Source organism: Lethenteron reissneri, chromosome 20, assembly GCF_015708825.2.
Source record: "Lethenteron reissneri isolate LAM-NWPU_2019-01 chromosome 20, ASM1570882v1, whole genome shotgun sequence".
NCBI lineage: Eukaryota > Metazoa > Chordata > Hyperoartia > Petromyzontiformes > Petromyzontidae > Lethenteron > Lethenteron reissneri.
In genome coordinates, this window is record NC_083798.1 from 7,643,668 (window position 1) to 7,668,603 (window position 24,936).

The following is a 24,936-nucleotide window of genomic DNA, read 5'->3' on the forward strand; positions in this document are numbered from 1 at the left end:
CCTCGTTTGAAAAAAAAAATTCACCGGCAGATTACTGAGTTTGGGAAAACATCGCAGCAGCAACCGTCGCCCCCTGCTGCGAAAACTTTGCACGACAACGGGGAACCAGAATCGTGGAACGCAACCCTCTCTGGCCCAGTCTCCATAAGTACGCCAAAGACAAAAGATCCCCCGTGTAGCCTTAACAGACTGTTGGGGCAAGTGCTGTTAGCGAGCACCTATGAAGGTCGGCACGGCACACGAGGGGGTGGGTGACCAACACCACGCCCGGCCGCCTTTGTATCCCTAGTGGCGATGTTTTTCACACCGCATCAGGTACTCATTTGAGGCTGAGTCGACCTAGGGGAGGCACACGGCCGGTTTTCAGATAATCGTCACCGGTGTTGGCCGTGAGCGGGAATCGAACCCGGGTTGCTGGCTTCGTAGCGCAGCGCGCTAACCGCGATGCCACCGCTCCACCACCACCGCACGGTCCATGGCCGATCCCCTGCCTCCTCCCTCACCCCCCCCCCCAGACTTGACGTCGGTACGAAAATCTCGTGCTTTTGGGCAACTCGTTCCTTAATTTGGCTGGTTTTCTGGAGGATAAGTCCCCAATTGCACACTTGTCGACTCATACGGTTACCCCGTATTCTTGTACAGGGAAATTGAGTTTTTAGGTCCGAAAATTGAGTTTTCAGATCCATATGGCGTACAGCCAGTTCAATACGGGCACGGGGTGACCAATAAGGTCTGACTTTGTCATAAGGTAGGCACTTAAAAGGGGTTGACAGTTATGCAATTGGATCGCAACTTTATACGTCACATTTTGTTAATGTTGGATCATCTTCAGGAGAGTTATTGTGGCCCTTCGGTTTGTGCTTTCAACCTGAGTTGGAAAACATTAACAGTGAGAGCATTTAAAACTCAGCAATATAAGGCTTGCTAATGGAACTTAATATGCCAGGTAAGATGCAATGTAGGAATGAGGTATGAGGCATGACTGTTGGTGAGATCCAATGATAGTTATTTTATTAATATTAACACTTGGGTTGGTTGTGTTGCCAATGTTAATACATGTTCAGCCCTTTGTCAATCCACTGACAAATGACTATCGCAGGCCATCGCGGCCATGGGAGTTGTTTGACTACAGTACTTACTATGCTGGTCAGTGTGCACTGATGAAGCGGGGAGACCCAGGGACGGTTCCAATATCACTCGCCAGCGAAGTCAGCCATTGGAATTCGTTTCCATACTTCATTTATCCGTCGTCTCTCTTAAAAAGGAGACCTGGTTATAAATACACCTCATCCATGTATTTTATCATCATTTTGTCCGTCAAGAAAGAGTAAGTGGGCTTGGGCATGACACGTCGCGAGGATGAATGATGGCCAGTGATCGAGACTAATGACGGAGTAGAAGGCAAAGGAGGGAACATGCCCCGTGAGGATGTCCGCTGTGTCGAGGGAGCAATGAAAACAGCTCGAGTCCAGGAAGTAGACGGATTGGCGAAGCCTTTATCCAGCAGTGGATATATCATCGCTGAAGATGACGATGTGTTGTTCACTCGGGAGGATAGAATAACTAAACATTAATCTGGTTGGGCTTTTGTGTGTGTTGCCGCTGTGCGTTCCCTTTCTTTCTCTGGATTTACAAGCGCTTGGCTCACCTCTGCAGACGCATTAAGTCTGCCAAGTTCCAGCCAATTAAAAGTTTAAAGTGCCTGCATGAATTTTAAACGAGGCTCCATTTCAGTGGCCACCAGGGGGTGGAACCGTTCTAAAAATAGGAAATTTAAAAATACTCTCGTACCTTCATCATGCATACGTAAAATCAAGTATGCGTGTGTAATAATATAATTAAGCCGTGTCTGTTCACGTACACGGGAGTTTGCACCGGCGAGACTGCAGCAGATGACAACGGTTCTAGATTTGAAGCTTTCGTGACTGCAAGGATTCATATTCTTAGGTTTTTTCGGTAAAGTCACGTAGGTAAAAAATGTAAATTAATAAAAAGTAAAATAAAATAAAAAATAAAATAAAAATCACGACGTTACCTACATGACTTTACCGAAAAAACCTAAGAAGATGACAACGGCTTCGGCGAGGCCTTCATCCAGCAGTGGATAGATAATCGCTGGCGGCGATGATGATGATGGTAGTGAGATTCTATACATTCGCGTGAATCGACGGGTAGTTTCTTGTGCTTGCTCGCAGAGTGCCGTGTGCACAGCAGAGGGCGGTGTTCGGGTAAGTGGAGGAGCAGGGTGCTTCGTGTCCTACCACGCTGCTAGCCCAGCTGCATTGGCTCCCGGCTGCTGAACGAATACATGGAAAGGTCGTGCTCATTGCACACGAAGTGCTTGCCACGAGTGAACCACAACGCCTTGCTGATCTCGTCGAGGGGCATAAAGCATCACGCGAACTTCGGTCATCCTCACAGCAACGGCTTTTGGCCAGCCATCGATATACAATGATGATCACTGCGTCGTGCTGTAACAGGATGAAAATTAATCCGTGACAGAATGAATGATACATTATGTTGATGTTGTAGGCCCATAGATGGAGTCATCCAGAGTGGCTTTGCCCATATAAGGAATATTGGAACGGGAACCGACGGGTTTGAATGGGAATCGACCGATTTTTAAGGATACAAAGCCTTGATCCATGCTCCCACATGAATTCTGGATCTAAAGAGACGATTTGTGGATAAAAAATCCCATGTTAGGCCGCCCCTTGACGCTGAATGGATTCCTCCTATATTAACATAATTTATCATTAATTCTGTCGCGGATTAATTTTATCTACGGCCGGCTGGAACGCTCTTTCATCCAATATTAGGAAGCCACCGGAGCTATAGCACTTTTATAAATCTACATTGAAAATTAATTTCTTTAGAACTGCTTTAAGTGTTTAGTTTGTTGTCCTTCCCCCGCACCTCCGATTAGCTCGGTTGACTAGGTACGGTGCGAAAGAAGTTCAACGTACATTACGTACAGAATCGTGCACCGTCCACTGCGGTGCAGCCGAGACGCGTGGCGAGCAGCAGGGGGCAGTGCAGCGAGATCCATTGTCCCGATCTCTGCTCCTCTGCTCCAATGTCTTTGTTGCTCCTTGCCTTCGCCAACTAGCACTGACCAGCGTGGAGAAGTATGGTCCTTGAATTTCGATTTAAAACTTTCGTGACTGCAGGGATTCATCTTCTTGGTTCTTTCTTTAAAGTCACGTAGAAGGGAAGTAATAAAATAATAAAAATAAAACATAACAAAATAATTCTCACGACGTTTCGGCCACAACGCAAGCAGCTGTCTTCAGGTGGAAAACAGGTCTGTCGAAAAGGCAGAGTCTGAATGGCACGCCCCAGGCTTGGAGCGACTATTTATGCTGGGATGGAGGGGGGGAGAGCGCCTTGACAAAATCATTTGCATATCAAGTGGAATTTAGCATATTTATGGGAAATTTTATTAGTTCCCTTCTACGTGACTTTACCGAAAGAACCAAGAAGAAGTATGGTCCTGTATCCCCCCACGACCCACACAGTGTGAGGAGGCCCTCATCCAGCAGTGGATTGATCAAAGGGCTCTAGATTTATTTGTTTTGGCATTATCCATCTGTTGGTGGACTTTGTAGAACCGCACACCGACAAAATTTTTCCTTCGCACTCTTGTATTTTGGGCCAATTCACTTCTTGGCGCATGTTCATTTTCATGAAATGTTTGCGTAAATGTGGCAATGTGTCCGTCATCGTAAACGGAGCACATTGCTAGCTGATGTGTTACGGCCGTGTTGGCGAATGAGAATGAATGGGAAAGTGCTGCTCCCCTACTCGTGTGCACCAAAGGTCACTTGCATCTCGTCATTATTATCTGTGATGTCCACTTCTGTTGGCTGTTCTCCAGTTCGAAGGGTTTCCCAGCTCCCGCAAGAGATCTGAATGGATCCATCGTCAAATGATATGATGCAGATAGATTGCACAATATATGGCACAACTGGGATACAATTGAGGGAAATGACCAAACGTATTTTTTTTATAAAAGAATGTAAATCTGGTTCATATGGTTGTGTGCCATGTGTGGTCTCCGCATGAGAAACCCGCAGCCGGCTGTCTGTCATTGACGTTTCTGTTCAGTTTTACTACTTTGCAGCATTTACCTTAACCTCGGCTGCTTGTTAGTGTAATTCAATAACACTAAAAATGACTCCATTCTGCAGCTTAACATTGTCAAACTAATTGGCAAAAAGAAAAGGCAAATGCTCTTTCTTTCCCCCACGCCATAAATCCCATGAAAGTAGATCCACATTCTCTGTCCCAGTGCGCAGAATTTGTGCAGATGGTTTTTAAGAGGAATGCTTTGTTTTTGTTTTCAACTCCGAAATGCCTGGCCTCTCTGCAATTATTTCGCAGCAGACTGAAATGCAGATGTCTCATTAGGCTTCATTTACTTGGCATCTGCAGAGAGCTTCTGGCCGTACATTTCGCGCGAGTAATTCGAGTCAAACGCACCTCTTTTTTCAAAGTAACTTTTGGTTGGCATGGGCCCCAGTGCAAAAGAATAAAAGTAGGGCCCCCTAGACAATTTTCCACCCTCTTCGTAGCCCAGTGTCTCCCCTCCGTCCCCGTCTGCACCCTCGATAGCTCCACCAAGGGAGCAGCGCCTTTATCAGTCAAATTTGTGGGTCCCAGTATCTGCATTTTGTCACCTTGCATAATCCATCCTGGATTTTCAGTCTCCAAACAAATTTTTTTTGCTCTAAGAATTTGTGTAAATATTCTTGGTTCTTTCGGCAAAGGCACGTAGAAGGGAAGTAATAAAATAATAAAAATAAAACAATATAATATAATATTATTATTTTATATAATATAATATTATTATTTTATTATGTTTTATTTTTATTATTTTATTACTTCCCTTCTACGTGAAATAATAAAAATAAAACATAATAAAATAATTATATTATTATATTATTTTTTTTATGTTTTATTTTTATTATTTTATTACTTCCCTTCTTCGTGACTTTACCGAAAGAACCAAGAAGATGAATCCCTGCAGTCACGAAAGCTTTAAATCGAAATTTAATTTGTGTAAAGTAGATTAATATTGCTGTTTGTGTTGTGGCCGAAACATCGTGAGAATTTTCTTTTATTATGTTTTATTTTTATTAGATTAATATTCTGTATATGCTCGTCTTTTACGGTGGTTATTTTTGTAATTAAGTAATGCAGTTGTATCTTTTGATATACGCACAAAACAACGTCATGGTTTTGGACAGAGGCTATTTAATCTCGTCCTGGGAAACATAAATCCTGCTTAGTTGTTGCTGTGTTCAGCTGTAGGATGTCTGGCCTTTCTTCTCCTGTTATCTCAGTAGATTGTGAAACACAGATGCTTCAGCTGCACAGCTTCCAGCTGCATTCTTTAACAAATTCAATGACATCTTTTCAAGTTGCTTCCAAATAGCTTAGGAAAAAAATATTATTTATTTTATTGCAATACACAATATATATCAATCTTTACAAAATACACATTATAGCTGGATTGTTCGTTAAACAAAAACTTGGTATTTTAACCTTTTTTTAACGATATGACTTGGCTCACATTTAATTGACAAAGTTATGCATAAACAGGAGACGACGGATATAATCACACCGTATATAAGTGCAGCTCTGATGTAAGCAATACATGCTTACCTTACACTGGTGGGTGGAAGAGCATCTTCTGATACAAGGACAGTTCATGAGCACATCTTGTCGTATTCCTATGGTGTGCGCTCCTACCTGTGTTATAACTGCGTTGTTATGCACTTAGCTTGGAGCAGTGGTGCAGTGGTCCTTTGAATCCAGTGGCTCTGGCTAACATCGCCGGCGAGTGATATCCATTGCCGGTCCTGGGCTTCAACTTCATCAACCATTTGGCGAAGAATAGTCAAGTAACCCCCATGACCGAGATGGCCTTGCGGGGTCTTCATCCACAGTGGATTGACAAAGGGCCCTATACATTAATAATGCGGGCAACAAACCCCGTCTTGCTGAAAATACATTTAACTGAACGTCAAGATCTTGGTCCTTTCGGTAAAGTCACGTAGAAGTGAAGTAAAAAAAATAAAGTTAATTAAATGATTATTATTTTACTTATTTATTTTTAAATAATTACTATTTTATTATGTTTTGTTTTATTTTTATTCTTTTATTACTTCCCTTCTACGTGACTTTACCGAAAGAACCAAGAAGATGAATCCCTGCAGTCACGAAAGCTTTAAAATCGAAATTGAACGTCAAGAGCTTTACTTTCCGAGTTTCCCCACACTTAGTATTTCACCTCATCAGGGTCGCGACCTTCCCCATCCAGACATTGAGGCTCTCCCGAGCGTGTGCTCTCCGCTTACGTCACACGGAGAGCACCGCCATTAAATTTGCACGACGGCATCTCTCGTCTGTTTATATTCCCTCCGGTGTACACGCTCAAACTTTAAAGCGCGACCTGCAAATGCTTTAAAGAGAGATGAATAATTGCAGCGGGGGGGCGGGGGATAAACTCGCCGGCGCTCTTCTCTCGCATTCGCAAAGCTCCTCGTCTCAGCACCCACCCCGGCCGGGTCTGGCGCTTTAATCGGGTCGCCTGCTGCGCTCGCTGCACGGCCAACGCCACCCCCCCCCCGCCCCCACGAGGAACACTCGCACAATCGCGTCCCTGTTCGGAAGCGAAAACGCGCCGTCGTGAAGGCGCAAGACGACCCGAGAGCGCGTCTCCGTGTCGCGCTCTGGCGGACCCTCATCACGAGCGGCGCTGCCAGGTCCCCTGCCCCCCGCGCCCTTCGCCACCGCGCCACCCACCCCCCTCTGTTCCCGTTCTGCTCTTTTGATAACTCTGCCATCCTCACCTCCGTCCCGTTGAGGCGGGTCTCTTAGTTTCTCGCCGGGGAATGTTGTCCAGGGTCGCCGGTGGACTGGAGTTGTAGGAACGTGACAAGTAGCCGCAGCGTCAAGCGAGAGGCATACACTGGGTATGGCGTGCCACGTGCGGAAATATTTGCCCCGGTCACTGACTTTGGACATGTCCAGATGAAAGGAAGCCTTTGAGCAGTGAGCACATGTTAGCTGGCATGCGGTAATCTCTGCGTGTGCGTGCATGCGAGCTGACCAGCACCATGGGCGTGAGAGGATTATGAGCAATGGGGGGTCTGTCGCGATGGCGTAGCTTGGTTGGCAAGAGCCCTGGTGGAAGGAATTAAATGGGGCCCCTTGTTCAATTTCCCCCTCTTCACAGACCGGCGCCAGGACCCCTCCCCGGCCTATGGGCCCAGTGCAGTTTCACCGCCTGTACACTCAGCTAGGCCACCGAGCGATATCTTTAGAGTTTCTGAAAAGCACGTATAAAATCATGGCTTTGCCCACGTAGTAGCTACGGACAGAAAGCAGTTAAAGGCAATCTTGAAAGGCTCTGTCAAAAACAAATAGATGTGTGAGTTACCCTCAAAGGTGGTGCTGACGTCACCCACGCAATCGACGCCCCCCCCCCCCCCCCCAGCGACTCTGCGTGCCCAGGAGCGGAGGAGACGCGGCCGCCTGCGATCCGCGCTCGGTTGTTTTCCGGAACCCTCTCAGCTTCGCCACCCGCACACCCCTCTCAGCGTATTCCAATCACCGGCCCGGGCCCGGCCCGGCCCGTTGGTCCAAGTGCAGTTCTCGCCTGACCACTTGACTTCTGCGCCGCTTGCAAAGAGGATACGCAATTATTAATTCATTCATCGCGCGTCGTCGGCGCAGATACCGTTGCGCCAAACGTGTGACCTCTCGCGACAGCATTCGCATATCAAACTGCTCTCGCTGCCATACACCGGCGTCTCCGTTGATTTGTTTTATCCGCGGATCACGGGGAAGTGGTGGGGGGGGGGGGGGGCGGTGGAAAAAGTTGAATACACGTAATTACCAGGTGGGCATTTTCACGATTTCAGACGTATTGGCTCGAGAACAGTTTAATGGTTTGGATCAGTGGCGTAGCTGCGGTGTGTGGAGTTGGCTGTAGTCTTTGAACTGCCCAGGCACGTAACCATGCATTGATCATCCAATTAAAGTCGATTCTTACGCTCACGATACAGCATTTATGTGTGGTAATTGATCATTTGCATGTTGAGCCAATTATTTCCACATTTCTTAAATTCCCCCCCGCCTCTGTCTTCCCAGTAGTGTAAATGAGTAGACCACAGTCAGTCGGTCGGCAGCTCGCGTGTGGCGGGGTAAAGTGTGGGTACTCCCACAACTTCCAAGATATCTGGACAGTGTGGAAGAGTAGGCCAAATACCCTGTGGAGGGGCTCTCTAGAGCTCCCTCTGGTGGAGGCCAGCAGTAGTGTAAGCGAGCAATCGCAGGGCTGCTCCTTTACCTTTCCTTGCGTCACAATGATGCAAATGGGATGAATGCACACATCCAAACAATACATGATAAAGAGAACCGTTACAAATCTCCAACAACGTGGACAATGAAACGAAGCAATTCTTCAATTAAATATTGTCCGCAAATTTTGGCGAATCATTGAACCACCGGATGTGGGTGATGGTGGTGGGAAGATTTCTTACTGGCGTTTGAGAAGTTACGACCGTGTTGCAGTCCTCGCGCAGTTGGAACATCGTGGCTCAAGAGTGATGGTTTGTATGAATGCCCCAGCCTTATGGCAAATGTGCTTCTTGTTATGAGTGCTTAGTAATTATAATAATAAAAATGTTATACAGCCCTTAATTAAAACATTGCCGTGAGAACGTCTCTCCACGCCGTATCAGTCATGTGTAAATTTTGACCATACTTTACCACGCTGGTTCAGATATCACTCGCTACAGATGATAGCCGTGGCCGGGAATCAAACTTAGGTAACCGCATTCCTCGTGCAGTGCACTAATCACTGCACCACAGTTCCGCTGAATTCAGTAGTAGTCATTTTAGAAAAATGTCAGATCCTTTATTTAAAAAAAATAAAAAAATAAAATTGGTGTCGATTTCCATTTCGAAATCATCGTTTGGCCCAAGTTAGGGGACACTTGGACAAGCGCATACCTTCAAGATGTCCTTCCATGACTTAGCTGCCCTGGAGCTTCGCTCGAGTTACACGTCAGGAATGTCGCTGCTGAACAAGAGCAGAGCTGTACACGTTGTTTGGGTTATTGCTTGGACTGCTTCCTCCAAAAGTGCAACTTTTTTTTCTCTCTCTCACGCTCTCCCACGACCAATCCAATTCCCATACTACACCGCTTTTATTCTCAGTGCAATTTGTGTTCTTTTAAATGCATTACTTGGGGAACGGTTGCCCAGTGGTTAGAGCAATTTGCTGTGAACTCGGTGACACGAGTTTAATTCCCGGCCGTGGCTAACAGAAGTGGCGAGTGATGTCCGCACCAGTCCCGGCCACCACTCTGTGATCAACCCTTGCTGACCAGTGTGGTGAAGTATAGTCCGGCAACCTCCTCAAACGACATAGCCTTGGGAGACCTTCATCGAGTCGCCGATAGGCAAAGGTTGGTAAATTATTGATTGTTAATTTCAATACATTGTTTAATATAGCGCGTTCATTCTACCGCTCAATACTGGTGCAACAATTCTTCCACTCGAAGCGTTAACGATTCTGGGTGGCTAATCCAAGAATGTATCCCTTATTTTTACATTGCTGTGATTATTAGCGCCTCCAGTGGCTGCAGGGGTGACATAAATCAACCACATGCGCATTGAAACGTCAATTCGTGCACGCAATTCTACGCGTTAAAAAAACGAGCGGAACAATCGACGAATCGACGCATCGTCCCCGCCGGCATAGCACTCGGCCTAACACCGTGAGAAGAGTGAGAGAGAGCATAGTGGTTGTAGCGTAGTACAGCACAACAATGGATTGTTGCTTCTGTGAGAAAGAGAGACAGCACGGTGGTTGTAGCATAGTACAGCACAACAATGGATTGTTGCTTCTGTGAGAAAGAGAGACAGCACGGTGGTTGTAGCATAGTACAGCACAACAATGGATTGTTGCTTCGGTGAGAAAGAGAGACAGCACGGTGGTTGTAGCGTAGTACAGCACAACAATGGATTGTTGCTTCTGTGAGAAAGAGAGAGAGCACGGTCGTTGTAGCATAGTACAGCACAACAATGGATTGTTGCTTCGGTGAGAAAGAGAGACAGCACGGTGGTTGTAGCATAGTACAGCACAACAATGGATTGTTGCTTCGGTGAGAAAGAGAGCATAGTCGTTGGAGCGTAGTACAGCACAACAATAGATTGTTGCTTCTGTGAGAAAGAGAGCATAGTCGTTGGAGCGTAGTACAGCACAACAATGGATTTCCTTGCACCGACCCCTCTGACGACTATGTGGCCCCCGCAGCTGCCTACACGAGGAACATGCCGGAACGAGCGTGGGTTTCTGCCGCTGCCCCGTGGGTTTTTTGTTGTTGTTTCTTCCATCGTGCAAGAAGCAAATCGCGGCCCCAGAGCCTACGGACCTCCATCGGGGGGGGGGGGGGGGGCGGGGGATGGTGGCTCCTCTGTGGTGCGGAGGCCACATCTGGGATGGCTTCTCGAGAGTGCCCACGCTGGGATCACTGGAGCCTCCAGCAGAAATGTTTGTTCCGCAGAAAAACCACGCTCAGAGAAAGCAAACACAAATATTTCCCATGACAGCAGCCGGGGGCGGGCGGGCGGGGGGGGTGTACAGGGTAAGGAGGCTCGGGCTGAATTTGTGGGCCCTCTACGAGGGGGAATGGAGTACGCTACTCGCACAGGGCGGCCAGGGGCTGAAAAATCTGGAAGCCATTGGCTCGAGCTCCCGTTGGCGTTTATTTGCAAGGGTCAGCGCCGACCCGGTATGGCTCCGATCGTGCCCCCTTCAGGGTTAAATCCTTTTCATGTCACTCGTCGTGATTTAATTACATGTGGGTGGAGGGTGGTGGGGGGGGGCAGAGGGGGGTGGGTGGCATTATTTTTGTTATTAGATTCACATGTCTCTCATAGAAAAAAAAAACACGAGTTGTATCACTTCGTTATGATAATGCTTGCGATGTGGAAGAAAATAACCCCGTGTGGCTTTATTCATTTCTTCATACGTAGATAAACTGGTGTTGAATAACAGCAATGCCGTAGTCGGGCGTGGTTGCGCACGGTAGTTCGGAAACAACGTTGGTGGCTCACGCAGATTTGTGAAAATCTCAAACCCATCGAACTCTGGGACGGCCAGGAGATAGCGGCCCAGCAGATGGATTCACGAAACAATCTTTGCGGACCTCTCAGTGCCGTCATCTGGTTTGTGTTTTTTTTCCGGCCGTGCTCTGGCTTTCTTCATCGTGAAAACCACTTTAGCACAATTGAATTAAACATCCAAATGCAAGAAAACGCGTATTGAGGCTTTTCTGCATTCACCAACCTAATTAGCCACGCTCTCTCCGCTGCTGCATGCAGGCATGCAACGATCCATCCAGCGCCTGCACACAAGCTGGTTTCCTCACTCCAGCTCTAGATTCTTAACCACTGGCCACCATCTCTTCTCGTACTGAACATCTGTGAATATCGGACATCTGTGATAAAGAGTTTCATAGCTCATCGGATTCATCCAGTCTAAATGAAGATTCCGATTATCATGACTGTTTATGCACATATTGTATGCATGTATGCAGTCCCTATATGTGTGTAATTTGCTGTGAATTTGCAAAGCGTACGCGCCCGTGTGTACACTCACGCACACACACACGTACACTTTACATAATCTATTTTGCTTATCGGGCTACCAGATGTCCCACATGTGTTGTGACAGCGTCGCTCCGAGCCGAGTCGCTAAACAACAACACGGTCACCCACAATTGCCCACACAGGAAACCGTGGGTCCCTCTTCCCCCCCCCCTCTTGGCAGTGTAGTGCAGAGCACGTGAGAGCGAGGTTTGTCGACACAGATTGCGGTGCGCATTTATCACGTGCTGGGGCAGGAGGGGGGGGGGGGCTTCTGTCGCCTTTTATCAGCGCGCTCACTGCCGGCCAGCTCCCCACGGGATGTCCAACGCAAGCACTGAGCTGGGAGAGTCCAAGTGAGAGTGAATTGGGGATCTCGCTCCTCTTGGCAGATGTCGGGTTACAGACGGGCGGCCGGCGGCCATCGAAGCGATGCTGTGCCGATGCTTTTCGCGTCGAGCGATCGAAAACGAGTGATGGTTGTTGTGTTTTTGGACGTACGCTTTTCCTCCTGAACACTTGGCTTTAAATATATATATATCCCTCCCATGCGAGCGCACATGGTTAATCCCGGTTCATACCCACCCACCATCCCAATCGCGATCATCCGCAAGCCTTGAGATGGGATTTCACACCGGCTCGGTGCGGGATTGCATTGCGCGGCAGCGAGTCGAGCGATTGATACATTTCTTTGAGATGTTGTCCTTTCCCCTCCCTAAGTAATGGTTTTAAGTATTTTATTTTAATGCCTTTTGACGTCTCGGGCTCCCGCTCAGAGGCACCGGCGAACGCGTGCAGGCTCCGTGCCGGCCGCGCTTCGTGCTCCCGCGCGCGTATTTTGCCGGCAGCGCCCGCGGGGCTCGCAAAACGCTCGAAGCAAATTGCCCGTCGACGAGGGGAATCTGTCCGCTTCTCTGATCGTTGCGGCGCCACGGACCGCCGCAACCCCGGCGCTACTGCAGCAGCAGCAGCAACCGCCGTCGCCGCCGTGAGCGACGAGCCGTGAGTGACGAGCCGTCGTCGCCAGGACGAGAGCTCTCGCGTTCGTTCCATTAGAGCGAGACGGCTGAGCCACGTAACCGTGCACGGCACCCCCCACCCCCGGCAGAGACCGTCACGCCGCCTCTTCCTCGCGCCGCCGTGACCGTGCGGCATGGGAGGAGGAGGAGGAGGGGGTGCGGAGTGTGTAAGGTAAAAAAACACACAACCGCAACACAGCCCCAACGCGCGGCTGCTGGAGAGGGGGGTGGCGTGCGGCTGTGTAGGAGCGGGGTGGGGGGTGCGTAGCGAGTGTGCCTCGTGCAGACGGCTCGCGGCCCCAGCGAGGCAGGAAGCTCCGTCGCTCGGCTGGGGGCGAAGTGAGATTGCGCGAATCCTCGCGTCGGAGACGCCGCAGCCGGTGCTCCCGCGCCGCGTCATTGTATCCTCGTCACCGGCCCGCCGGAGCAGCACGTTTTACCGGTGAATGTCTCTTGAGAGAAAGTTCTTGGAGTACGTGACTCAAGCGGCATGCGGACTTGTTTGTTTCGTTGCCTTTACGCTGCTCGGGCCATCTTCAGCACGGACGGCCGCCGAGTTTGTGGTGTTTGCTGCAGGCTGCGTTGGTCGGGACAAGGAGCAGTGGTTTTGAGTTAGACGTTTTTACGTGTTCAAATGTATAATCCTAAATGTGTTTTTGAAAACACACCGTAGCACTGTCATGAATTTTATTTAATTTTACGTTAGCTGTCGCATTGAGACAAAACGCTGGCCTAAGACAAATCAAATTCGCTTCAATAAATCGGTCATCAAACAAAAAAGGATGCCCGGACCTGCAGACGCGTCGCCGGACGTCGTTTGGCGTCCCAGCTACAACAGGTGATCGCGCATGTGCCGTAACGGCGTGCGTCCGCTGATGCGCCGACAACCACGACAACCACGACCGTCGTCGCAGGGATCGTGACGAAGGACGTTATGGATGTGCAAGGGCCGGACTGTGCAGCTATGCTGAACTGCGGTGGCTCCAGAGGTCTGCGATCGCAGCCAGCGTCGCACAAGAGGAAGACCGTCTTTTGCATTCGCCTGACCTTGGTGAAGAGAGAGTGCCTGCATGAGAGCACGAGAGAGGGAGACATTTTTGCAGGAGCAGCTGCTGTTGCTGCCGCCGCTGCCGAGGCCGTGGACGGTGTGGAAATTGGAGAGACTAAGGTGGAGAGGTGTGATGGTGTTGGGGGGTATCCGGTGGCCACGGTTGCTGAAAGAGCAAGAGCGGAGCGTGCGATTAAACAGGAGGGCGGCGGAGAATGTAAACAGCTCTTAAACGGGGTCTGCGTTGGGACGTTGACAGAGGAGAACGATTTGGACGATAAAGTGGCACGAGTCTGTGCTTATAGCAATAGCAATGGCACTGCCGGTAAATGTAGAACTGCTAATGGTGAAGAAGGTGAATGTGGGATGTCTCGCACTTTTGGACATTGTGGTGACAAATCAACGAAAACTCTCGTGAAATTGCCAAACCAAAATATCCACGCTGCGGATGAAAGCGATGGACACGAAGTGACATCTGCATGGAAGGTGCCACCTTTAGGAGTTTTTCCTGTTGAGTGCTTCACCACAAACGGAGAATCGATGGCACCGACACCTCGCCATCAAATTGTGAATTGCCATGGGTTCCACTCGTTCAATCACCTAAAGGGGACAGCAGTAGATGGGCGGGACTGCGTCTTGAACATCCCTCAGATCTGTAAAGACACAGGCCACGTTCCGCGGCCCGATAAGATCGGAAAAGCGACATTGAGAAAAGAGCGGCCTTGTCGCGTCCTTGCAAACTCCACGTCCGATCGTTCGCCCCGCGTGGCCGGCGACGGGCGGTGTGCCGACGACGCCGGTTTGGAGAGCGGCAGCGCAGATGTGGACAGCGCCAGCGAGCCAGACGAGAGCTTGGACGCGCTCCCAGAAGGCGATAACAACGGCGACGATGTCACTGCCGATGGCGTGCGGGTCGTCCTCCATCGCGCTGGACGTGAGATGGGCGCGAGGGTGGTGAACGGATCGGAGCAGCCTCTGTTGCGCCACTCGGCCAAGTCCAACGGGGCTGATCCTGCGGATCGTGAGATGCCGTCTGCATTTGCGCGCAGCAAAGGGGAGGGACGAGAATGTGAAGTTGGGGTCACGAATATAATGAAGCGAGACGTTGAGATGAGCAATCTAATTGTTGATACATGGGCCCCCATGTTGTTCTTGAATGGTGAGAAGGTGGAGGCACTGGATCGAGGCGATGTGTTTAATTCGCAGTCTCAGCCACCTTGTCCACGTATAGATGAGGTGTGCTTACCGTGCGCGAGAGACAGCGAGTCGCTCTTGGAGCTCAACGGCCACGGCGTTGATCACGCGGCCGTGAACCACTCTCGACTCCTTATTGACCCAAAAACGAACCGCATGCCCCCCACCGATTGCGTTTTGGAAACATTGGACGGGTTTATACCTCTGCGGCCAAAGACACAGTTCGACGGCGAGCTCTCCAGGTCTCCGTTCGATTCCCCGCGCGCCGCGATCACGGAAGACAAACACGCACACGTGAAGCGCAGGACACGCTCCGCGTTCGCGCCTCGGAGTTCACCAGACGACGACGTTTCTGTGAAATGCGCGAGGGATCTGCCTGCGAGGAGCACTTTGCCAGGAAGGCAACGGAGGCCGGCGAGCCTGGTGTTTTTCAGTCCCTTTGGTCGGGGGTCGAGGCAGGTGATAGGCGAGCGGTCGTCCCCCGGGGGCCCGGACAGGGAGGCGTGCGGCAAGTGCCACGCTTGCGTCACCAGCGAGCACGAGAACGGCAGAATCAAATTCCTCGCCGCCACCTCAAAGCCGTGCGTGAACAAGCCGCGGAAAAGTTTTAGCTTTCGGCTGCTGGGCAGCAGGGAGGCCAAAAATCGGCTGCACGCAGACATTCTGAGTAAAGCTGACGGGGAATCGAGCTCGGTGGAGAAAACCGCCGAGGGCGGTGACAAGCGTGGTGAGCGAACGGGCCTGAGTTCCGAGCGTTTGCGGGACAAGCGAAAAACCGTCGACGTCGGAGAGGTGATGAGCAAGGCGGACGGGCTGCTGCTGCTCCTGCTGCACCACAACCAGCACCACCGCGGCCACTCCGCCAAAGTGAGAGCGACGCCAAAATCTGCCTCCGCCGACTTAGACGGGAAGGATTTCGCGGGCAGGCGCAACGCGAGCGCCTCTTCCGCGGGCGTTTCCGAGGACCAGCACAAATTCCGAAGGTTCTTCAGTGGCATCCTGGGCCTCAGGGACTCGGGATCGCACCTCTGGTTCGCCGGCGCCGGAGGTGCGGATGGCGACGCCGACAGGGTTCCGGAAAAACCGAACGCGGATCCAGAGGACCGCGTCCACGCCGCTCCTCGGCACGCGGAGTCTCTGGGGGGTGCGAGCGTCGATGGCACGGGTGACGTCAGCACCACCTCTGAGGGTAACTCCCACACCATATTATTATTATTATTTTTTACACGGAGCCTTTTAAGATTCCCCTTCATCGCTTTCAGTCCGTGGCTACGAGGTGGGCGGTTCCGTGGCTTTAGTGTGCAGGCGGTGAAACTGCACCGGGGCCCCCTGGGTTGGGGAGGGGGTCCTGGCGCCGGGATGTGAAGGGGGTGGAGAGTTGAATAGGGGGGGCCCCCTTTTCATTCCAGGGTCCATGCCAGCCGCGCTACGCCGCTGCTTAAAACACAGTTCGAATTTTTACGGAGCCCTAAGTGCAACTGCATCCATCCCCAGATGCTTTACATCCCAATCTTTATTCCAGCCCAGCGCTCTCTACACTGGCTACGCGTGTAACGACGGGCTGATCAGTGTGGATTAAAATGGATTCTCGTGCTCACGATACATGCATAGAATAGTGCGTGTCAAAACAACAATTCTACGTTTGATTAACATTATACGTATATTTAGGTTATCACATGGCTATGTAACGGGTTGGACGAAACTCTTTAGCTTCTTGAATGTAATGGCAACAGCAAATTCATCGAATATACAATCACTGTGTGGGTGGCGGCAGGGTGAGATTTGTTAAAGGGCTGATGCCTTTCGACAGGCGCATCAGCAACACACGTGTGTGTGTGTGTCGTGCCTAGTTTGGCTTCCACACGAAATGCGATTACTACTTCCACCTGCATGCTTTTTCAATTTTACATAGAAATTCAAAGGTTGCAACTTCAAATTCGACACACGTCGCACTCCAAAGTTATAACTGCAGGTATCGTTGCTGAAAGAGCCCCTGTAATGAGTGGGTGGCGAGTGATATTGTGAAACGAGACCGGATCGTATTTACTTACGAGAGACGTGGAAGCATAAAGATGCAATGTGATGGACACTAATAGCGGGGCACAATTTTACTTTCACCTTCATATAATCATTGTGAACTACTTCTTTCTGGCTTATTTATTTCACAGAAGTCATAGGCAAGAAGTGGTGCATCGTAGATTTACAAATGGGATTATACCGCTCACGAAGACGCGCATCGAACCATCTGTTTGAGAATCGTTTACACACGTTTAGCGCAAACCCTCCGCTCCTGTTACATTTGGGCTGAAGGAGTGAATCAAACTGTATAAGCGAGACAAAGCAAACAATCAATAACAGAAATAAGACTGCGGATGAGACGTCTGCGAATGAAATCGCAACGATTCATCGACGGGACGGGGTGTGGGGTAGGCAGGGTGGGCAGTGAGTCCGTACGTTCCGAGGAAGTAATGTAATGTGGTGATATGTAACTTACAGCATTTTGTCAATCCACTGTTGGATGACGACCTCCTCACGCCATGCACGTTATTGGGGTTGGTTGGCCATACTTCGTAACGCTGGTCAGTGTCGATTGCTGAAGGCTGGCATACCCAGAACTAGTTCTGATATCGCTCTCCAGCAATGTTAGCCACGACGGATAAACGGCGAACAAACGCGAGTGGTGCGCTAACCACTGCCGCCGCTACACCCAGCCCAGGGAGCGGTGCGCTCACCACTGCCCCCGCTACACCCAGCCCAGGGAGCGGTGCGCTCACCACTGCCCCCGCTACACCCAGCCCAGGGAGCGGTGCGCTCACCACTGCCCCCGCTACACCCAGCCCAGGGAGCGGTGCGCTCACCACTGCCCCCGCTACACCCAGCCCAGGGAGCGGTGCGCTCACCACTGCCCCCGCTACACCCAGCCCAGGGAGCGGTGCGCTCACCACTGCCCCCGCTACACCCAGCCCAGGGAGCGGTGCGCTAACCACTGCTGCCGCTACACCCAGCCCAGGGAGCGGTGCACAGATATTGGGACGAGATGTGCGACATTCATCGTCGATATGACGCTGGCGGGGCGGTTCCCATGGCAGCTGAGCTGATGAAAGTGTCACCATCCGCATTTCAAACGGAGCGGCTCCCCTCCGCTCGCCGCCGTTTGATTGCGCGCGACCTTGGCCTGCACTCTAGAGCCGCTTCATCCGCCCTGCGGCCGCGACGCCAGTCAACCTGGGGAGTGCTCGCTGGTTGGTATTAAAACCACAACAAAAAGACTGAAACGTTTCTTTGGGGGTCTCTCTTGTTGACCCTGGATCGCATTGATCCAGAATGCTCTGTTTTTGTTGTATTTGCATTTAAATGCAGCGCGCGTTTTCAAGTTGGTCCTTCGTGCACGGAATATTCCGGACGTATCGGCCAGCAAGGGGGCAAGTAGTGGAACAGCAAGGAGCAGGTTCATTCGTGGGGTTTTTTTTAATGGCTCTACCGGTTAAGGTGTTGCCGTTTAGCAGCAGGGAAAGAGCATTGCTGGGTCAGAGATATTCCCAGCAATGGCTTGGTGAGCGACTCTCTTCATCCGAAGAGCCACAGCTTGCAGCCCCCCCCCACTGTGCTGTCAGTTGCATGAAGTGAATTCACTGAAAATCACTGAGGCAAATACAGTGTTACATGACAGAGTAATCACTTGATAATACATTTTTTTTTAGTATGATAATACGCCTCAAATTTGTTTTCACATGAAATGAGTCTGAAGTGGTGGTACTCTTGTTCATGGTCTACTGGAAGTTCCCCAGTTGCATGGCGGGTACAAGTCTGTTGATAAAATAATTGCTGTTGACTTCCCACGAAAAGTGATGCATTCATGCGATAGATTCATGCCCGAGTTCACCCGCTACCTGGAATTTGTAACTTCCAGCCTCTAGGTTGTGAAATGCGCACTCTGACCTCGATAGCACGAATCCCAATGTACCATTTACAACGCAGTGGAAGATCTGTTTTAAATGCTCTACAGTGTTGATATTTGAATTTATATATATTTTACTGAATATCTTCCCCTACAACTTAATCCGAGGTTTTTATGCCATGCAAAGATACCTTTATTACATTTTCGGCTCAACGAGTGCCGCGCTCAGATGTCACTCACCCCCACTGGTGTTAGTCAAAGACATCAAAAGTCAGGTCATCGGGTTCGTAGCACAATTTGCTCAGCACTGCACCACCACAGCTCCTCCCTAAATGAATAACAACACAGGTGTAATTATATTAAGTTCAGTCCTTCTTCAATTAGCTTGCGGATCAAAGCCTCCCCACGCAACGACCGTCGCGGGAGTTGCTCGACAACACTTCGCCACGCCAATCAGCACCGGTTCGGACATCACTTGCCACTGATGCTGTACGTATGTTGAACTTCTTTCGCACCGTACGTAGCCAGCCATGGCAATTGGAGGTGCGGGGGAAGGCAGGTAATCGAACTCAGGTCGCCTGGTGCATTGCGCAGTGCGCTAACCACTGCACCACAGTACCCCATTGAGCAAACGCACAAAGGCAAAGATCCCCTGTACAGCCTTAACATATTGTTGCGGGCAAGTGTTGTGTTAGGGAGAAAATACGAGGGCCTGCCCAGCGCACAAGAGAGGTCGTGTTATTAGCACTGCACACGCACACACGTCGACACGCGAGACAGACTTCACTCCCGTGGCTGCCTGGCACTGCAGACGTCCCCCGTGACCCAAGATCTGCACCCCCGTGAGGTTTAGGAAACTAAACAGGCCTCAACCACTGTGTGGGAGTGAAGGGGGCTTGACCTGCCACGCTTGTACTCTGGACAGCTGCTGTTGAAACGGGATGACAGCTTTGTGATGTAAAGTGGTTATTTACTTTGTGAGTGTCGGAGAGCATGGGTGAGTGTGTATAAGAGTTGTAATTTTGACATTGGGCTCCTCTTCAGCATGCAAGGATGCCTTTGAAGCGGGCTGGATTTGACCAATTATAGATATCAAATCATGCTTTGGTTGGACATGCTGCAGCTAGATAAATGTATTCTTTATAGCCCTTTGACCACACCATGTCACTCATGGGAGAGTGCTTGACCATACTTCACCATCGTGGTCATTGAAGATTGTTGAAAGGAGGACCCAGGACTAGTTCAGATATCGCAGGTTACTGATGTCAGTTGTGGTTTGAAATAAAACTAAATTCTCTGGGTTCATAGCGCAATGCGCTCACCACTGCAGCACCACTCCGGCCCCCGTTTCTGAGATTTCTATCTGGGATATCTGTAACCGAACAACGACGTCATAATTGCCAGCTTCATATGTACAGAGATGCAATGACAAATATTGGTGCAGAAGGGTTATTGGTGCAGCACTTGAGTTAATCATTATCGATCTGGTAGGAAGCAAATGAAAATGTGATGCTGCGTTGGCAGTGGTACACTGCAGAGATAACTCGAACTCAGCACGTTCGTCAATATCACTGCCCCAACGAGCGAATATGACATACTGTATTCTAACGATAAGACGTCACGTTCCCCCCGCCCTCCTCCCCCCTGTATTTTAAAGCAAAAGTTGGGGAGCGTATCTTATAATCCGTTACGTGTGTGTGACCATTTATGTGTAGATGGGGAGCGGTAGTATCGCGGTTAGCGCGCTGCACTATGAACCTGGCCACCCGAGTTTGATTCCCGCTAACGGCCAATACCAGTCACGATTATTTGAACCGGTCTTGGGCCTCCCCTAGATCGACTCACTCTCAAATGGGTACGTGGTGTGTAAAGATCGCAACTGTGGAGACAAAGGCGGTCATGCGTGGTGCTGGCCACCACCCCTTCGCGTGCCGTGCCGGCCTTCATAGGTGCTCGCAAACAGAACTTGCCCCAACAGTATGTTAAGGCTACACGGGGGATCTTTGTCTTGTAGGTGCACCTGGCCTGGCACAAACGTTGTGGTGACGTCACGGTTATTGTTGACATTCATTCAACTTCATTCACGCAGAGGCACAAGTTTGGGGCACATCTATCCATTTTTGGGGGAGCGTCTTACAAATCTGGGGTATACGGCGACTGGGCGACGTTATGGGCGGTGGCCTTCCAATCACGGCGGAGAGACCCCTCCGCTCCGAAGGGAGAAGCCGCTGACCGAGCGAGGCGAGTCTCCGTCAGTGCGTGCGAGGGGGCATCGCCCCGTCTGGCCTGTTGGGCGTAATCCGTCGGAACAGGCAACGCGATTCTGAGCGGGCTCTGTGTTTAAAGATGACAGATGTCACAGCTGTTGGAAGCTGTTAATCCTCGCCACAGGATTTTAGTGCCGCGAGTTGCGAGGCTCCAGCTCGGGCAAGATCGTAGGCCCACGTGAGAGCAGGCGCTTGCCTCGCTCAGTTGATGGGGAATCCAGATCGCAAGTGGTTTTTTTTGGGGGGGGGGGCACAGGCCCCCCCCCCCTTTCACTGCTGATGCCCCCCCCCCCCCCCAACGAGCCCCCACCGCACACGTCAGGCGGACAGGATCGTCACGGGAGCGAGCGGCACAATGTCGCTTGCGCGCAATCCCTTGAAATCTCGCACTGGAGGCGATAAGCCAATTGCTTTTTTTTTACTCGATGGGGTTTTAAGCGAAGATGAATTCCAAATTGGAAAGAGTAATCCCAGGTTTTCACTTCTAGCTTTCCTATAATCACATCATTGCAGTATGATTTATATTTATTTTGTATTAAGGCCTGATTTAATTGTCGATACTTCATTTTCATCTTCGGTTTTACTTTTATTTGCTTTCTGTTCGTGTATTTTCTTGAGTGATTATTTTTACACAATACTCTAACGAGAACAGACACAGGACATAATTCTTACTTTAAAAAAAAGCAACCGTGCTTGCGCAAGACACGTCACTGGAAAGGATGGTGGCCGACTGTCATGCATAATGACGGTGACAGTCAAGCGACGGAGCACTTCCCTAAGGACGTCCACTGGAGAGATGGAGCGATGACATTAGTTCGTGTGCAGGTGCTGGATCAGGGATCGGCAACCTGCGGCTGCAGAGCCGCATGCCGCTCTGTAAGGACTGCTTCGTGACTCGTTATTTATTTAAGACCCACCGAGGTCACGTATTCACAACAGTGCATTGCGGCTCTTGAAATATTGAGTTTTTTTTTTTTTACCAATTCAAACAAAAATTGGCTCTGTTTATTTTGGTTTCCGACCCCTGAGCTAGTTGATTTGTTACATCCAGGACCGTGAGAGATGGCGACGGCCTGGGCAGGCGTTCATTCAGTAGAGGATCGTCCATGGCTCACGATGATGATGACGACCGAGATTGCGGCATGAATAGGAGGTCACTAACCTTCATGCATCTGCAATATCAACACTTTATACAAAGACAACCTGTGTTGACTCTGGCTTCTGCGGTTAGTGTTCGTGTTGCCGCCCATCGCAGCTGTGACGTGAGGACTTGGGAGGTGGCAGTGCAGCAGTACGTGTTTTAATCAATATTTGCAACGTTCTGAATATTACCTCCTTATAGGCATGGGTTTTCACCTGGTACTCCAGTTTTCTCTGATGTGTCAAACACTGATTCATTAAATTAGGCAAATATTCCAATGCAGAACCCTCCGAAAAAATATCAGACTCAGCGAGGCTTTCCTGGGTAAATAAAGGCCATTATGACATTTTCTATTTTGGTTTGAGCTACAGGTGCTCTGGAGGAGCTCTGGAACCGATGTTAGTGCACTTTGCTAATAACCCCAGTTGCCCGAGTTCGGTCCACTTCCTCCTCGCACCTTTCACCGACACTCGTACTGACCAGCAACTGCCATGTCTGACACAGCACAGGGAGGCCTTCATCCATCAGCGTCTTGGTAATAGGTTGTAAATTAACACAATTATTTATAGCAGCTCCCAACTCTGTTGGCTCGAAGGAAATGCTCCCTGTGGAGTAGAAACTCAAGTTGGAAATGTTCTGTAAGGCTTACAAGGCACGAGTTAGCATAGGCCCTTTGTGATAGCCTTTGCGTTAGCCTGGTGATGTTCGTATGTAAGTTGAACTTCTTTTGCACTGTACATAGCCAACCGTGCTAATCGGAGGTGCGGCGTAAGGATAAAAAACTAAACACAAAAAGCAGTTGGAAAGAAATGAGTTTCAATTTAGATGTGAAAGTGCATAGCTCCAGTGGCTTCCTAATATCGGAAGGGAAGAGCGTTCCAGACGGCCGCAAAAGGGCAACTGAAAGCACGCGATGTAGTGACCATCTTTGTTCAAAGGTTAGCCAAAAGCCTCGGAGTTTGCGTGATGGGTAATGCTCCTTGACGAGATCAGCAAGGTATCGTGGTTCATTTGTGGCGAGCACTTTGTGTGTGATGTTCGCGGACCTTAAAATGTCGCGCAATCTCGTTGTCTGTGCCCGACAGAGAAGATGCGTGGGAACAGGCTGTGTGAATGACACGTGTGCGTCATGTCCCGGGTAGATGCGCAACAGTAACTCGATTGAAATTGATTGAAATTGATGTACGCACAGGACACACGCATCCGATCAGGTGTGTGAGAATAAGTTCCGTATAATGCACGTAAATGTACAGACACAACTGATGCTGATGTCCCTTCACAGCGACGTAGATTTACCCAAGCACCACGATCAGCAATAAGGAATACGATTTGCGAATTGTCATGCAATCGTTCAAGGGGATTTAATTGTTAAATATTCACAGAGTGGGGATGCAGGTATCATGCACGTCAGAATACATTTTATTTGGTGGATCGATGAATCGAAACATGACACGATGCGGGTGATTTTTGGAGCCGTCGTTGCTTGAGAAATTATTACAAACAAGAGCGCACGTGCTGTAAGTGAAACAACGTGAAATTATGTATGAAGTGCGTATATATTTATATTTTTGAATGTTCCCCTGCCTGTCACCATTGCCATTGTTGTGACTGATGAATGCTGGAATGTCTACTGCATATATAGTGCCATATTTTAGTTTTATTTGCCACACACGCGTGTAATGTTTTCACGTTATGTGTTGAACAATCCAAGCAATGAGAAAACCACACGTTCACGATCATAACTCTGATGTTAAAGGAACATTCATCATTGATTTTTTTTTGGCTGCGGAAATTGATTGCAAATCATAAGATTGGCTAAGTGAAGGAATGTGTTCGGATGAATTTCAAGTTGCCATGCGCCGTGAGATGACCTTGAGAATGGTCATCTTCAGGTTATTTAAAATCCCACGCTTCGCTAAGCGCCCCAAGGCCTGTGCTGTGGCGATGGATTCCGATGCTGACCATGATGATAACGAAGGTAATGACGAGAATTTAAATAGCAATTAACAAAAACGACGGCGATGTGAAACATAGCTTCTTGGAATGTCTTCGGCAGCTTAGAATAATCAATGTGTTGACGTGGGCTTGAGAGAGAGGATTAATAAAAAAAAGCCCAGTCAATACAGGAGATAACGTGCACCTGATTTTGTCAGAGCCGCATGTTTGCGCTCCACGGCGGAGCTTACACTCGGCGTCCTTTGTGTTTGCAGTGTCGCACCTAACATCATTCCGCTGAACTCGCCCTTTATTCTGGGGATTTGAAGGATTCAAAAGATTTTCCTGGAGCCAGACTCAAGCAGGACCGAACGTGGGCTACCGCTAAATGTGTTCAACGGTGGAGGAGCGCGGTTGGCCACGGTGCCCTGGTGCCAGGAATGAAACGGTGCCCCCAGTCCAGTGTCCTCGTTTCTCTTGGTAGCCCAGCGCCTGGGCACCTTCCAGCCCCTGTGGGGCCCCGGTGCAGTTGCACTGCCTGCACACTGGATAACTACTCCACTGGGTTTTAAGATCCCGTATACCGCACCTTTATTTTTTTCTCTGACCTTGCACCTGCGCATGATCTGATGTTATCGCTCCATCTACCCAGTGGAAGCCCTCTGGGAAGCGCTCCATCGCTTGACTGTCACTCTGTCATTATTCTTGATGGCCTGTCCACACCGCATCAGTGACTGGGTTTGTTTAACCATATTTTATAAATCTTG

The 24,936-nt window shown here is 49.7% G+C and overlaps 1 protein-coding gene across 2 annotated transcripts in view; it reads left to right on the forward strand.

The window, feature by feature from the left end:
• LOC133344677 (arf-GAP with GTPase, ANK repeat and PH domain-containing protein 1-like) overlaps nucleotides 1-24,936 on the forward strand; it is a 115,384-nt gene that overhangs the window by 26,015 nt on the left and 64,433 nt on the right. The window contains exon 1 of one of the 2 annotated variants that reach the window (XM_061554733.1): nucleotides 12,337-16,117. The exons of the other annotated variant lie outside the window; for it this stretch is intronic. Within the exon in view, the coding sequence (XP_061410717.1) occupies nucleotides 13,621-16,117 (2,497 nt within the window). The 5' untranslated portion in view covers nucleotides 12,337-13,620. Of the gene's footprint in view, nucleotides 1-12,336; nucleotides 16,118-24,936 lie in introns of those variants that run through there. 2 annotated transcript variants of the gene reach the window in all.